Source organism: Clarias gariepinus, chromosome 12 (assembly GCF_024256425.1).
Source record: "Clarias gariepinus isolate MV-2021 ecotype Netherlands chromosome 12, CGAR_prim_01v2, whole genome shotgun sequence".
In the NCBI taxonomy this organism is placed as follows: domain Eukaryota; kingdom Metazoa; phylum Chordata; class Actinopteri; order Siluriformes; family Clariidae; genus Clarias; species Clarias gariepinus.
In genome coordinates, this window is record NC_071111.1 from 7,843,451 (window position 1) to 7,857,209 (window position 13,759).

General features: G+C 38.7%; 1 protein-coding gene across 1 annotated transcript in view; it reads left to right on the plus strand.

Moving 5' to 3' along the window:
• plxna4 (plexin A4) overlaps positions 1-13,759 on the plus strand; it is a 320,040-nt gene that overhangs the window by 247,750 nt on the left and 58,531 nt on the right. Inside the window, exons 11-14 of the mRNA XM_053508461.1 lie at positions 397-493; positions 6,845-7,035; positions 11,254-11,405; positions 12,886-13,003. Coding sequence (XP_053364436.1) covers positions 397-493; positions 6,845-7,035; positions 11,254-11,405; positions 12,886-13,003 — 558 coding nt within the window. The remainder of the gene's footprint in view (positions 1-396; positions 494-6,844; positions 7,036-11,253; positions 11,406-12,885; positions 13,004-13,759) is intronic.

A 13,759-nucleotide genomic window follows, 5' to 3' on the forward strand; every position in this document is an offset into this window, starting at 1 on the left:
TATTAATCATGCGTTAGACCTGAAGCTGTTGTCAAATCACATACCATCATGCCATAAATTTCAGAAGTCTTTAAGTGTATACATTATCTGAATATAGATAGTTCTTTAATTACATGAATAAGCCGTGTAATAAATCTTTATAAGGTATTTATTGGGGTGCGAGCAATGTGCTGCATGGATTGAAAGTCGAGAATGTGTTACTGTGAGAGCAGAGAGGTTAAAAGGTCTAGGACGTTCTTGTTCTCGTTCTTGGTTTGTGAAGAGTCCTTCTCTTTACTGTTTGCTCTTTTTGACTCTGTTGGCAAAAAATATAAAAGCTTTTTCCATCTGAATACATTTATTCAAAGAGCTCTCTCTCTCTCTCTCTCTCTCTCTCTCTGCCCCTCTCTGTTTCAGTACTCCTATGAGGGAATGGAGATGAGTAGCTTGGCCGTGGAACTAACGGTCATCTGGAATGGAGATTTTAGCATCGATAACCCGGCCCAAAACAAAGGTGAGCCCTCTCATCCCGTCTCCATGACAACAGGCAGCATAAGCGTCGATATTCCATCTCTCTTTTTGCCAACCCTAACTCCCAGCTTTCATTGTAGTGTGTCTGTGCGTGCGTGTGGATGCATGTCTAGGGGGAAGGTGCAGTGTTTGCGTGTGTGTGTGGGGGGGGGTGTGTGTGTGTGTGGCCACCTGTTAGGTGACCTTCAAAGACCTGACAGTTTAAGACAGCTGATCCTTAGCCAGATGTCACACAAAGAGGCAGAGAGAGAGACTGAGAGTGGGAGAGAATAAGAGTCTGTGCTCCTTGAGAGTCACTGAAGTACATGTGTTCATTTTCAGCCAACGACTCCATCCCACTTTACAATGAGAATGAACTATGAGTTGATTGGTTGTGGCAGCCTAGCTAAGGGAAAGAATTGTGGGGTATCATGTCCAGATGGTCCCAGCATCTGGAAGAAACAAAATGAAAAGAAAACAAGTCTAATAATCTTTCTTACCTAAAATTAGATTTTAATTATTGTCTTATTCTGTAAACAATGATATAAACGTACACCCAAAAAAGAGACACTGAAGCTGAATTTTTGTAATATTAACAAACAAAAAAAAAGTAATGCAAAAAGAAAAAGTGAGGAAATAGCATGCTTATAACATAAGCTCCTTTGAACTGATTTGGTTATTCTACCACATTTCATCTACGTATGTATAAATAAATAAAAATAGCATGTTTTAGCAAAGAACTTATAAACTTTAGAGAAATAATAAAGTATTTATTTATTAATTATTTATGCTGGCGGAATAATTCACATTATTTGTGCTGACACAACCTGATGCAAAGTGGATTACTTTTAATTTCCTTAATACTACAGCAAGTAACCCATGCTATCTGGTTTTTTTTACGGAATAATACACATACTTTGATCTGCCTATATACAGAATACGATTGATGTGGAACGTGTTAGCATTTGCATTACAGCATCTGCTTTAGCAGCTGTTTAATCACCAGTCTTTGACAAAACTTAACCTTATAGGTTATACAGTATGTACTGTACAGTAACATAGAAACCACAAAACGTAACCGATTTCCCGTGTTGGAAAACATACAGCAAAAAGTTAAACATTAGCAGATTCCAGAACGCTAAGACTGGAGACTTGTTCTTTAAATGCACAATCTTACAGAGAACTTTCTGTAATACAAATAATTTTTATTATGAAACTAAAAATGGTTTGTTTGAGTGTAAAACTTCATTCCTGTAAGATGTGCCAATATTTTTGGCATTGGCTCACTTTTATGTGTTTTTCTAAAACTTAAAGTAGATTTGAACAAGCTGGAGTTTATAGTAATATATTATGGAAGTCAACCAAAAAAAAAAAGGAAATGAAAAGACTTCAATAGAATTTGGCAAATCTATTAAAAAAATAAAAATAAAAAAAACGTCCTGTTAGGGATTTTGTCTGTATTCATTATCGGTTCCCATTAACTTTGTGTGACCAGCGTGCCAGACAAATCCGTGCAAAGCCGAGAGACGGCATATGGTCTCCTGTGGCATTCCTCAATCACGCTTAAGAAATATTTCGCAATACAGAATGTGTGGCATTATTACAGGATTGACACGGACATTTGTTTTTATTTTTTTATTTTTTTTGTGCAATTATTCTGCTATTTTCAAAGAAAAGGAGACAAAATCGTGTGGGAGTGACATTAAATATTCACAAGCTTACTTGACTGTTAACAAAACATAAACAGCATGCTGAACAACAGAGATAATTAGCCAGATAGAATCGCTGGTGCTAAAAGGATGTGCAGTCGGCGTGATTTGCCAACAAACAGGCATCCAACCAGGACTATTGGTGTACACACGTTTGATATTGTGGATCATATCACAGCGAGGTCGAATGCTGGAGTCGGTTTGATCAGACGGTGTGTGTGTGTGTGTGTGTGAGTGTGTTTGCGTTCACTTTATTTAACAACACAAGAAGTTCCAGCTGTAACAGGATCGATGAGACAGAGAGAGAAAAAATATCAAAGCTGGTGAGGAAATGACTGACGGCTGTAACGTAACTGAGAACAAGAGCTAACTTATGACATTCCGCAACATTAAATCTGACTAAATTCTGTTAAAATTTGCAATGTTTTATGAATTAATAAATTAAACAGTGTTAGCAAGTCTTTGTGCTATGCTGTAAGTAGAAGAATAACCTCCAGACCGTACTGTTATATCAAAATAATACACTTTAGGTGACGCGACACTCGGCTATCGTGTAGTGCTGCAACACACCGCCATCCACCAACATTAATTAATTTCATTTTTCTTTATAAATTTTATCCGTTCTGTAGGCGAGTGCTTAGGGCGAAATTTCGTATTGCAAAATGCGTTTTTCCATTGGAAATAATGTAAATGCAGATAATCCGTTCCAGCCACTCCAGCATATTACCAATATTACCAATTTCCAACACTATAATCATATTTTTGCATATAAAAACAATTTAGAAAATAGAAAAGTCATAAATGAAGTAAAATATGAAATAATTAAACATTACACCTTACTTAACCTTATTTATGATTCCTCTTGGCAGTGGGCGTTTTAAAATTTGAAACTGAAAGTGGCTCTGTTTTCTTCTTGCTACCATCCTTGCATCCTAACATTCTTGAGACCTAAAAAAAAAAAAAAAGTAAAATCGCTTTGCTTGGCTTCCCACTGAACTCAGCGTTTCACTAGTGCTTGGACACTATCAAGATAGAAAGTTTTCTCAGTAAGCCAAAGTCATGATCGGACTGTTTGCTTTACGTCTGGTATAGCACAGGCAACCCATATTAGATACATGCCGAACTTTGAGAACCAAAGTATTGACCGTTGAAGGTCACCATAACAAGTAATATGGCATTGAGGAGGATACTATAACAGGACCAGTGTACATGAAAGATATCACAGTTTTAGAAAATAAAGGAAAGACATGGTACAGTAGTACCATACTGTATGAATATTACCATTGCAGTCTGTATAGCATATTTTTTGACAGTATCCCGTTATGTGTTCATAGTACCATACAGTACATGGTATTAGTAGTACATACAACAGCGTGGTGCATAAAAAATTAAATTCTATGATAATACAGTATACAGCATTGTACAGGTACTGTACCATCGGACTACAATAGCTACTATACCATAATATAAATGACTTAAGGGATATTAAAACGTGTGCATTGACATATAAACCTAAAGTCCTTAACCTAAAGCCAAAGTGAAAGAAAATAATTATTAGAACCTTTTAAACCAAAAGAGTTAATAATCGAACAACTATAACCGTAGCTATATACTGTATACTCACTGCTATATACTGTACACTCACCGGCCGCTTTATTAGTTACATCTTGCTTGTACTGGGTTGGACCCCTCCATTTGCCTTCAGCACTGCTATAACATTCCTTATGGACATGATAGCATCAGACAGTTGCTGCAGATTTGTCGACTACACGTCCATGATGTGAATCTCCCGCTCCACTACATCCCAAAGGTGCTCCGCTGGATTGATATCTGGTAACCAGTTTGGGATGATTTTGGCTTTGTGACATGGCATGTTATTCTGTAATCAGAAGAGCATGGACACGGTCAGCAACAATACTCAGGAAGGTTGTGACATTTAAACGATTCACAGTTGGTACTAAGGGGCCGAGAGAACGTTCCCCACACCATTACACCTGCACCAGTGAATCGGTGACATAAATCCATGTTTTCAGGTTGTTTACAACAAGTGCCGACCCTACATCTGAATATTGTAGCAGAAATCGAGACTCATCAGAAAGGGCAAGGTTTTTCCAATCTTAAACCTTAAGAGATCATCTTGACCACGTCTACATGCCTAATCGCCTTAAGTTCCTGCAATGTGATTGGCTGATGAGATATTTGCGTTCACATGCAGTTGAACAGGTGAATCCAATTATAACTATAGGTATAGCTTTACATTTAGTTATAATTATGATCCTGATAGTTCATTCTTCTGATCTCTCCATCTTCCCCCTTTATTCTGATAGGATACAATCCACAGTCCCACACCGGCAAGCTAACAGAGCAAAACCCAAAGACAGCGTAAAGATGACAGCGCTGTGACTATGTAGGATGTGTGACAGCACCGTTCTCAGATGCACACTGCTGTTTCGCGTTCCCACAAAGACCCTTTTTTTCCTGCACCTCAAATACCCAAATACAAGCAAAGGAAGTCTGAGCATTTATAGTCGTGCTGTGCCTTTAATGATACGTTACCGTCACCGGTGCATTTCAGAGCTCTGTGGCATACCGAAAAAGACAAACGACACATCAGTAGACAATAAAAGGCATCTGCGCATACAAAATGTGAAAGCTGGGAGTGTATTTGTGTGTATGGAAAATGTTGTGTGTGTGTGTGTGTGTGTCTGAGTGAAGAATGAGCTAAATTAGGCAGAGGAGGAGAGGAGAGTGTAAGATTTCTCCTCCTGCTTGAGTGCTTTGTGCACCGAGACACGAGATCCGAACCACCATAGCTGCACGGTTCCGGGGGAATAATTTGATGGACGGAACATCTACCGGGCCGGCAATTAAAAAAAAAAAGAAAAGTCTGTTGCAGTTGCTATGGTGACGTAACTTTAGACGAAGGGATAAAGACAAGCAGGATTGCAAAGAAGGGAGGAAAGGGCAACTGAAAGGAGGAATTCAATTTCGAATCTGATTATTTAGGTAAAATTAAAATAATAAAGCAATTTGCACTCAAACACAGAAAATAATAAAAGGGCGAATACCTGGAGCACATGATTGAAAGAGCCATATTTGCCAGCGCTAATAGTGCCAGCTTGAATCCTCCAGCAGATAATCACAGTTTAGTACGTAGATTCGCATTTACGACATTTGGCAGACGCCCTTTTTCAGAGCGACTTACATTTTTTATCTTATAATACAGTACATCTGAGCAGTTGAGGGTTAAGGGCGTCGGTCAAGGGTCCAACAGTGGCGACTTGATGGCGGTGGGGCTTGAACCCGCAACCCTGTGTTCAGTAGTCCACTGTGTTAATCAGTCCTGCCTGCCACTTAAATAGCTAGCTAACCAATTATGTTGAAATTAAATCAAACTACTAGCTGTAGAATAGTATAAACCAGTTACAAAAGAGATCAAATTAGCTAACATTGTGCTATTTTCTTTTTTTTTAGCTAACACCATCAGCCAGTTTAGCTAACAGTATGCTATCATATTATAACTAGTTAACTCTAGGGCTAGGTGTTTTAAATGATTATCAAGGTTCACTAGCAAATAGCTAACACTGTGCTATTGTTTTCCGTATATCGGTTTACATAGTCTAGTGAACCAGCTAGGGTAAGTATTAAAACCTAGCTGAGCTAAACAACATTCATTGCAAATTAGACATGTGTGTTCAAATTATGTGTTTAAATTAATCAGCTGGGTTGCTAGAAAGGTAACAAATGTAAAATTTAATAGTTTGCTATTAATAAAAAGCATTAGCTGTGTTTACTAGCAAGCTAACACTGCAGTATAATGTTTTAATAATTAAGGTTTCCAAGGTTGAGCAACGTAACTAAGAGTAAATTATTATAGTGTGTTAACCAGATCATTTTTTTATTTGCCGCAAACAACCATACACGATATGATACTCAGTGAAATGCCTACACGACCTTCAACACACCATGCTTGTGACCTTGAGAAGAAGAAAAAAAGTTAGCATAAAGGCTAACAAGAAAGAAATAAAAATTTATAATATAAGAACTACTATCTTTTGTTACAATAAAATTAAATAGAATAAAATAAAGTGAGTGAGAATAAAAAATAAAACAAGCTTAAATAATTTAATAAAAAAATAAATAAATAAAGTGATTGCGGATAAAATAGGCCATAAAATTGACTAGCTATTATATAATTAAGCTAATTGTCTGAGTTCACTAGCAAACAAGTTAACTGTTGTTAGTCTTTCTGCTGCTCCCGTAGGGGGCGCCACAGAGGACAATCCGATTCGAATATCCATTAGAATATTATGTGATTGAAGTGATTACCCTGTTCTGCTGCTAATGTAGATCTGATTATGCTGACCATAATACTATGTACTCCTCTATCCAGGGTGGCTTGCAGGCTAACTACAGTATCATGAGGCTAACTGTTACATGTATTTCAAATAGCAATTAGGGAAGGAAATTGAATTGCGAATGTTTTTAAATTGAGAACCTTTAATAAAAAAAAATGCCCATACTGTAAATGCTTGCTGATGTTATCTGATCTGTCTTCCACTGTTAGACATGTTCTTAGTTAAATGTGTGTTAATGGCTGCAAGTTAACCCCCCCCCTTTCTCTTTTTCTGTGTGTGTGTTTTCAGTACACCTGTATAAATGCGACGCGAGGCGTGAGAGCTGTGGTCTGTGCCTGAAGGCTGATCCGCTGTTTGGCTGTGTGTGGTGTAAAGGGGAAAAGCGCTGCACTCTCAAACAGCACTGCCCTCATCCACAGAGCATGTGGCTCGAGCATAACGGCATCAACAGCAAGTGCACACACCCGAAGATCACCAAGGTGAACACACACACACACACACACACACACACACACACACGAAGATGATTTGTCCTTCCTCCCACTGCCAGCTGACCTGTACCATGAATAAATAAATACCCCAGCCAAGATTGACATCAGAAGTGCAGAAGTGGAAAATGTGGATGGAGCTACAGTAGATGCACACTGATAGGGCAATCACAAAATCTTTGAGAGTTTGTTTCTTTTTTTTGCCTTTAAAGCTTTCACTGACAAAATGGAAAAACGACTGTTCAGGAACAGACGGGAAACAATAATATTCCCACTAGTCTGCTTCTTATCTCCATTTGCCGATCCTTTTTCGTATTTCACCGTTGCCAGGTACAATCTATTGGAGAGCAAAACGCTCACGTTCTTTCAGTTCTCTTGTATTTCATCTTGTAACAAAAAGATTTCTTATAAAGTCCTCATCTCTGTTTCTTTTCCTGCGGCAGAAGACAGTGTTTTTGTCAGGAGCAGCCATTGGGATTTCTTTGGCCTAAGGAATTTCTTTTTTTTTCCACTTTAGATGAAGTCAATAATGCTTTTTGTTCTTGTTTTAAAATTTTATGAATCATAGCACTGAATGGGTGAGCTTCGAGAATTTCCTGCAGTTCATTCACATCCCGGTGATTGAAAGCTTCTCAAGCTGGGTGACTTGAAATGAAAAATGGGACAGAGACAAATAATGACTCTAGTCCTGACTCGTCTTTAAATCGATTGAATTCATTAGGTCTGTGTATCTCTTCCACTCTATATTCCACTCTTTTTTTGTATTTTTCAAAACGCATTTTGTCGAGCATTCTAATGCTTTTCGTTGCAGTGACATCTCTGATGGAGAATCTTTAGTTGAAGTAGAAGTGGGTGATGATTAAGTGTTTTCCTCCACCAGCCATCAATTAGCTTGTCAAAGTCACAAATCTAATCATCCCCTAATGAAAAGAGACAACTCTTCCCCACTCTTGCATGCTCTTTCTTTCGTTCGGCAGATTCCAGCCCGACGCTTATCGGAGAAAGCACTGTAATGTGCTGCGATAGCTGTTAATTGCATGCATTGTAAAGCTGGAGATTAGTCTCAGTAGAGATTTTATTGGGCTCTGTTATTTTGCCACAGTCTACTATAAAATCTGGTGTAAAATACGGTATTTCAACACGGAGCCACACATCGAGCGTTCAGTACTTCTTCGTTTCAACTGCTGGGTTGCACGTCATGACATTTAAAAATTTTATGCATGCATGAGGACGACTTGGATACATGTACAGTGCTAATAGGTCATTTATTAGCTTTTGACTTTTTCTAATTTGAAACTCAGGATTGATTGAAGGTGAATGTCATATAGTGCCATTTTCAACCATTTAAAAAGAATGAACATCTCTGACATTCACTTTTTTTATTCAAGGTCATACTCTTATCATTATTTTTCGAAAGGCAAAATTTGTCAGAAATGTGGTAACCCACAAGGCTGCATCATAGGAACATTTAATACAGTATATCGCTTTTATTTGAGAAATCAAAATACTATGTTTGAACTTATATAAGTTTGGACACACCTTCTTATTCAATTTTGTTCTTTTTAAGTGATTTATTTTTCACATTCTAGAACAATACAGGAGATTTCAAAACTATGAATTAACACATTTGTCATTAGGCTATTAAGTACAACAACAACAGTCATTTGTTTCTTTATGACATGAAGGTCAGCTGAAACAGTTCTTGCAAGAACAGTATTGTGTCAAATGCATTTGCAAAACCTATCAAGCTCTATGATGAAAGATGAAAAGAAAGACCAAACCTTACCTTTGCTGCAGAGGAGAAGTTCATTTAGAGTCAGCAGCCTCAGAAATCACCAAATAACAAACAGCATCTCCTCGAATTAGAGCCGATATGAAGGATTTATAGAGCATAAGCAGCAGATACATCTCAATCAACTGTTCAAATGAGATTATTGTGTATTTTGGATGAATGCCTTGAGTATTGTTTTGTAGTGTAGAAAGAAATTAACATCATGAAAGACATGGAATTAGAAGGTGTGTCCATACCTTTGACTGGTACTATAAGAAACATAATTAAACAATATGAAACGCAAAAATACATATCAAAGACACCTGGGACGTACTCCTGAGAATCACACTGCACGACCAAACAGGTTTAGTGCCACTTTCTCTCAGTCTCTGGCCTGTTTCCCAATTTAGAAATGCTTATTTTTCATGCCTTGTTATAACTGCGAAAAAGTTCTGTAATGAAACTGACCTCTTAGCATGCTATTTAAGAGATCACAGCTGAGCTGGAAGCAAAGCCCCAGTGACAGCAGTTGCAGAGCGCTTAGTGATGGCTGTTTCCCAATGGGATGTAGCGTAAAAGGTTGGCCAGGATGACTGATGGACGGACTACATCGTGATAATAGCACGGCTGTGTGTACACTACCAAAGTGATAACCTCTGGGACAAATCACAAATGACTCGATAGAGCGTGATCCGTCTCATTGACCTCCTCTGTACACAACGGCCGTATATTTCCCAAATGGGCCAAGCCGGAGATTTCACTGAATGGCATGTTATTGATATTAATTTCAGCTGCAATCCTGACTATCTGTCTCGAGCTGTGTCAAAAAGATCATGGTTTGGTATAAGGATCAATCTATTTTTTTCTGTACAGATGTCTGTGGGATTGTTTTTTTTTAAAGTCATATCCTCACTGCAGATATTTTGATCAATCCCAACCACTTCCAAAGGAATTCTGTAACCTACTGTACCTGCTTATGCTGAAAGCTGGACTAATTTCATCAACTTCAGAAGGAGTTCTGCACAATCCTGCCCACTCCTGTAAATAACCTTGGCTAATCCCTCCTCCTCTCAGAAGAAGAAACTCAAACAATTCTACCCACCGTTGCAAAACAATTTAACCAATCCCAAAATAATTCTAACCAGTTCTAACCCTCCCTGTTCAGAAGAAATTCTGACCAAGTCCACTTAATCTTCAAGCCTTCTTGAATGATCCCACCCACTCATGCAGATGATCCTAATTGCACCACGTCAAGGAACCTCTTCTGACCGATCCTGCCCACTCCGACAGTAAACCTTGGCCAAGATCTAACCAGTCCTGATGTACCTACTTCCCAGGTACGGTATTTCTAGCCAGTCCCACTGTCCTCCAATCCAGATCATTATGTTCTCAGAAACACTGGTCTTGACCAATTGCACCAACTTCTGAAAGAATTCAGAACAATTATACCCATGACTACAAACTAATGACCGATCCTACCCACTGTCAAGGTAATTCTCACCACTGCCATCCTATTTTGAAGATATTCTGACCACTCCCTCTTGCTTTCACAGACTCTCTTGACCAATTTTGCCCACTCTTGCAGATTCCCACCCATGCTTTTGCAGACACTCGTCCATTTCTTCACCATTTCTTTCCTCTCCCAAGAACACTCTAGACCACTCTTGACTGATTAAGTTTGTTCTGCTTGTCAAAATATGAACATTCCAGTCATTTAATTCACAATGGTCCTGTCCAGTAGAAAGCAATTACCCCATGAGCAGTCTTTACAATCCCATAATAATGTGCCCGGATTTTTTTTTTTCCTGCCAGGCTAGAAAAGTCTCTAAAAAAGGGGTTGAATCCATCTTGCAAGGTAATCTAAAAGTGTAACCGAATGGTAAAATGAAGCACACACCAACGAGCAGCATTTCTGATGTAATCGGATTGCAGTCTTTGTTGTAAACTAGACAGTGACATGAGTATTCAGACGCATCAGCATCTAAAATATGATTAAAAAATGATAGCTATCTGAATAACTATTTCTCTTGTGTCCTTTGAGTTGGTTTTCATTACAGGAGTTCATGTTTTTGCATCCTGGCGTCTGCGTCTTTCCACGAGAAACAACCTGTATCTATAGATAATTACCGCAGATTTTTTTTTTCCACTATAGGCAAGGCTCAGCTAGGCTTGCAACTCATCATTATTCATTGGAAGACACACTCTTTGGAAGCTTTGTAGCTGTGACAGAGAGAGGTCCAATTATCGTGCTGAACCAAATCTCTCACAGGTGCAGAGAGGAAAGAGAGCAGGGTTACTGACTCAGCTCCCAATTGCTTTTGGCTTGTACCAACCGTGGGGATCACAAGGGGTGGGACGCACACATGTTAATGTCTGTTTGGATCAAAGCCTCGATGATGATCGTTTGTAAGCATGTAATGCCACGGTTTCCTCTGCAGATTACCCCGCTGCGAGGGCCCCGGGAAGGAGGGACGCTGGTGACGATCCGCGGGGAGAACCTCGGCCTGGATTTTCACGAGATCCAGGGCAACGTCAAGGTGGCCGACGTGGATTGCACACCTGTACCGGAGGGATACATCCCTGCTGAACAGTGAGTCACTCACACCTTAAAACAAACACTAGACATTCCAGACCAATTTCTCCGCCTCATAGTTCCAGATACAATTAAATTAATGCAGTTAGAATTCATTTAACGCTTTGGTCACGTTTCATTTTCGTTTGGCAGATCTGAACTAGGATTTTTTTTTTTTTTTTTAATGAAGCTTGGCTTTTTGATTTTTCTGGGCTGTGGGTTGTTATTATTATTATTATTATTATTATTATTGCATGTACGTACATGAAAACCCTTATTTTAGGACAGAAACTATTTCTATAACCACAAGTGATTTTATGCTGCATTCATGACTTCCTTCTTCCCTTCCTAATTGTTTAATTACTTGTTATTGTTTACATGATGATTGAGAAAGATGTTTTGTACTGTATTTATTCAATACATAAGAAACAGTTCATGTAAATATGTAAAGCGATAAGTTTATGTTGGATCTAAACTCTAAACATGCCATGTCGAACGGAATCCACCTTTAACCATAAGCTTGAGGCTCTTAAGAAACTCCAGGAATAGCAGGTTTTATTAAATGCTGTTCAAATACTGTAAATTTCTCATTCTCAGCACTCACTAAACCAGAATTACTGCCCCGTTGCACACTTGTCCTGTGATCCCCTATGATCTGTTGAACTCTGAAATCTGATTGGTCGAAAGGTGTCGATAAAGTATCTGTAACAAAAGCTTTGAGCCGTCCAGGTTTTACATAAATCTACACTGTATATAGTGACAGCTTATAATTGTCGTAGGTAGTCATAGCCTGGACAGTTGCTTTAAGTTCTCTGACAGAGTTTTCCGAGCAGAAAAAAGTTTGCACTTCATTATTTTATTCTTTCCTCATATGTACCATATATAGGGTTGAGAGAAATGATGGCATTTTCATTCATGGCAGACTTTTAAAAAAAAATTCCATTCTCTTAAAACTCTTTTTTTTTTTCTTTTTTTAGCTGTAGATTATTCACTCTGACCATTTCTGTCCCCATCTTTCAAGCCTGTACGGTTTGAACCCAGTCTGAACCATCCATGCATTGCTTTAATTCGTTTGTGGACTCTACGGAGCGGGTGATAGGATCAGGACCGAAGGCAGAGACGAGTATTAAAGCGACTTTTAATCCCAGGTCGGGACAGGGGAAATAATTACATGTTATTTTTGTGCGGATTTGAAGAGCCATGACTGACTGAGGGAACAGAAATTATTATTACTTTATTATTACCCTAAAAAAAAATCTCTTATTTTTGGTTTTTCTTTTTTTATCACTCCTGCAGAATTGTGCTGTCTAAGGTAGTGATAAGCCTCTTACGGTGTTGTGTGATAAATGCTGGTTTGTCAAGACAGAATTAGGAGATTACTGAGTGCATTAACTTTTCGCTCCGTAATCCTCCACTATTGTTGTTATGCAGAGAACAGTCTGGAAGATGAAGGAAAAATGTTTTAAAGATATTTTATATGTTTGCATGCGTTTTACAGGATCGTGTGCGAGATGGGAAAAGCCGAGTCGAGTCAGTTTGCCGGAAACATCAAGGTCTGCGTAGGGGAGTGTCAACCCGAGTTCATGGCCAAGTCCTCCAAGTACTACTACTTTGTGGTGGGTTCATTTTGCTGACATGGTGATTTACAAGATTAAACCGAAAGACTGTGCAGATCTTAATCGGGGCCATGTAATTAAAGACCCTTGCCAATTATAGGCTTAAGCGTGCTTGGATTACGGCAGCGCCACCTTGTAAAAAAAAAAAAAAAAAAGGTCTAAGACTCATGTGCCCATGTGCATCTCTTTATGTCCTGGGTCGTAATGTTATCACACTGAGGGATCATCCCGTAATGAATGTCGGAAGCTGTTAAAATAAAATTCCTCTCTCTCTCCTCACTAGCCAATAGAAAACACTTAAATCTGAAGAATATGGGCGCTCCTTAACCCCTGTATTGATTCAGACTGTAATCATCCCCATTAACCTCATGTTACGTACACCATTATACCGCAGTGCTCCTTAAGTCTGTAATCTGTTTGGTCAGATTGCTAGTGTTGTTTAATTTTCTGTAACAGTGGCTCAGACGCTATTGGTGGCTTTTGTAATGCACTCAGTATACTCTACACTGACTATCATTATCATTGATAACATTAACACCATCACCAAGTTAATTGAATAACCATGCATCTAGGAACCTCTGTAGTCCAACCAGTGGTGACCGGTGTATTGGTTGCCATTTTTATGTCCATGGTAAGACCTCCGGTCAACATTCACACATGCATTCACACGTTATGGCCAATTTGGAAACGCCACTTAGCCTAGTCTGCATAGAGAACATGCAAACATCATGCACACAGACTCTAACCACTAAGCCA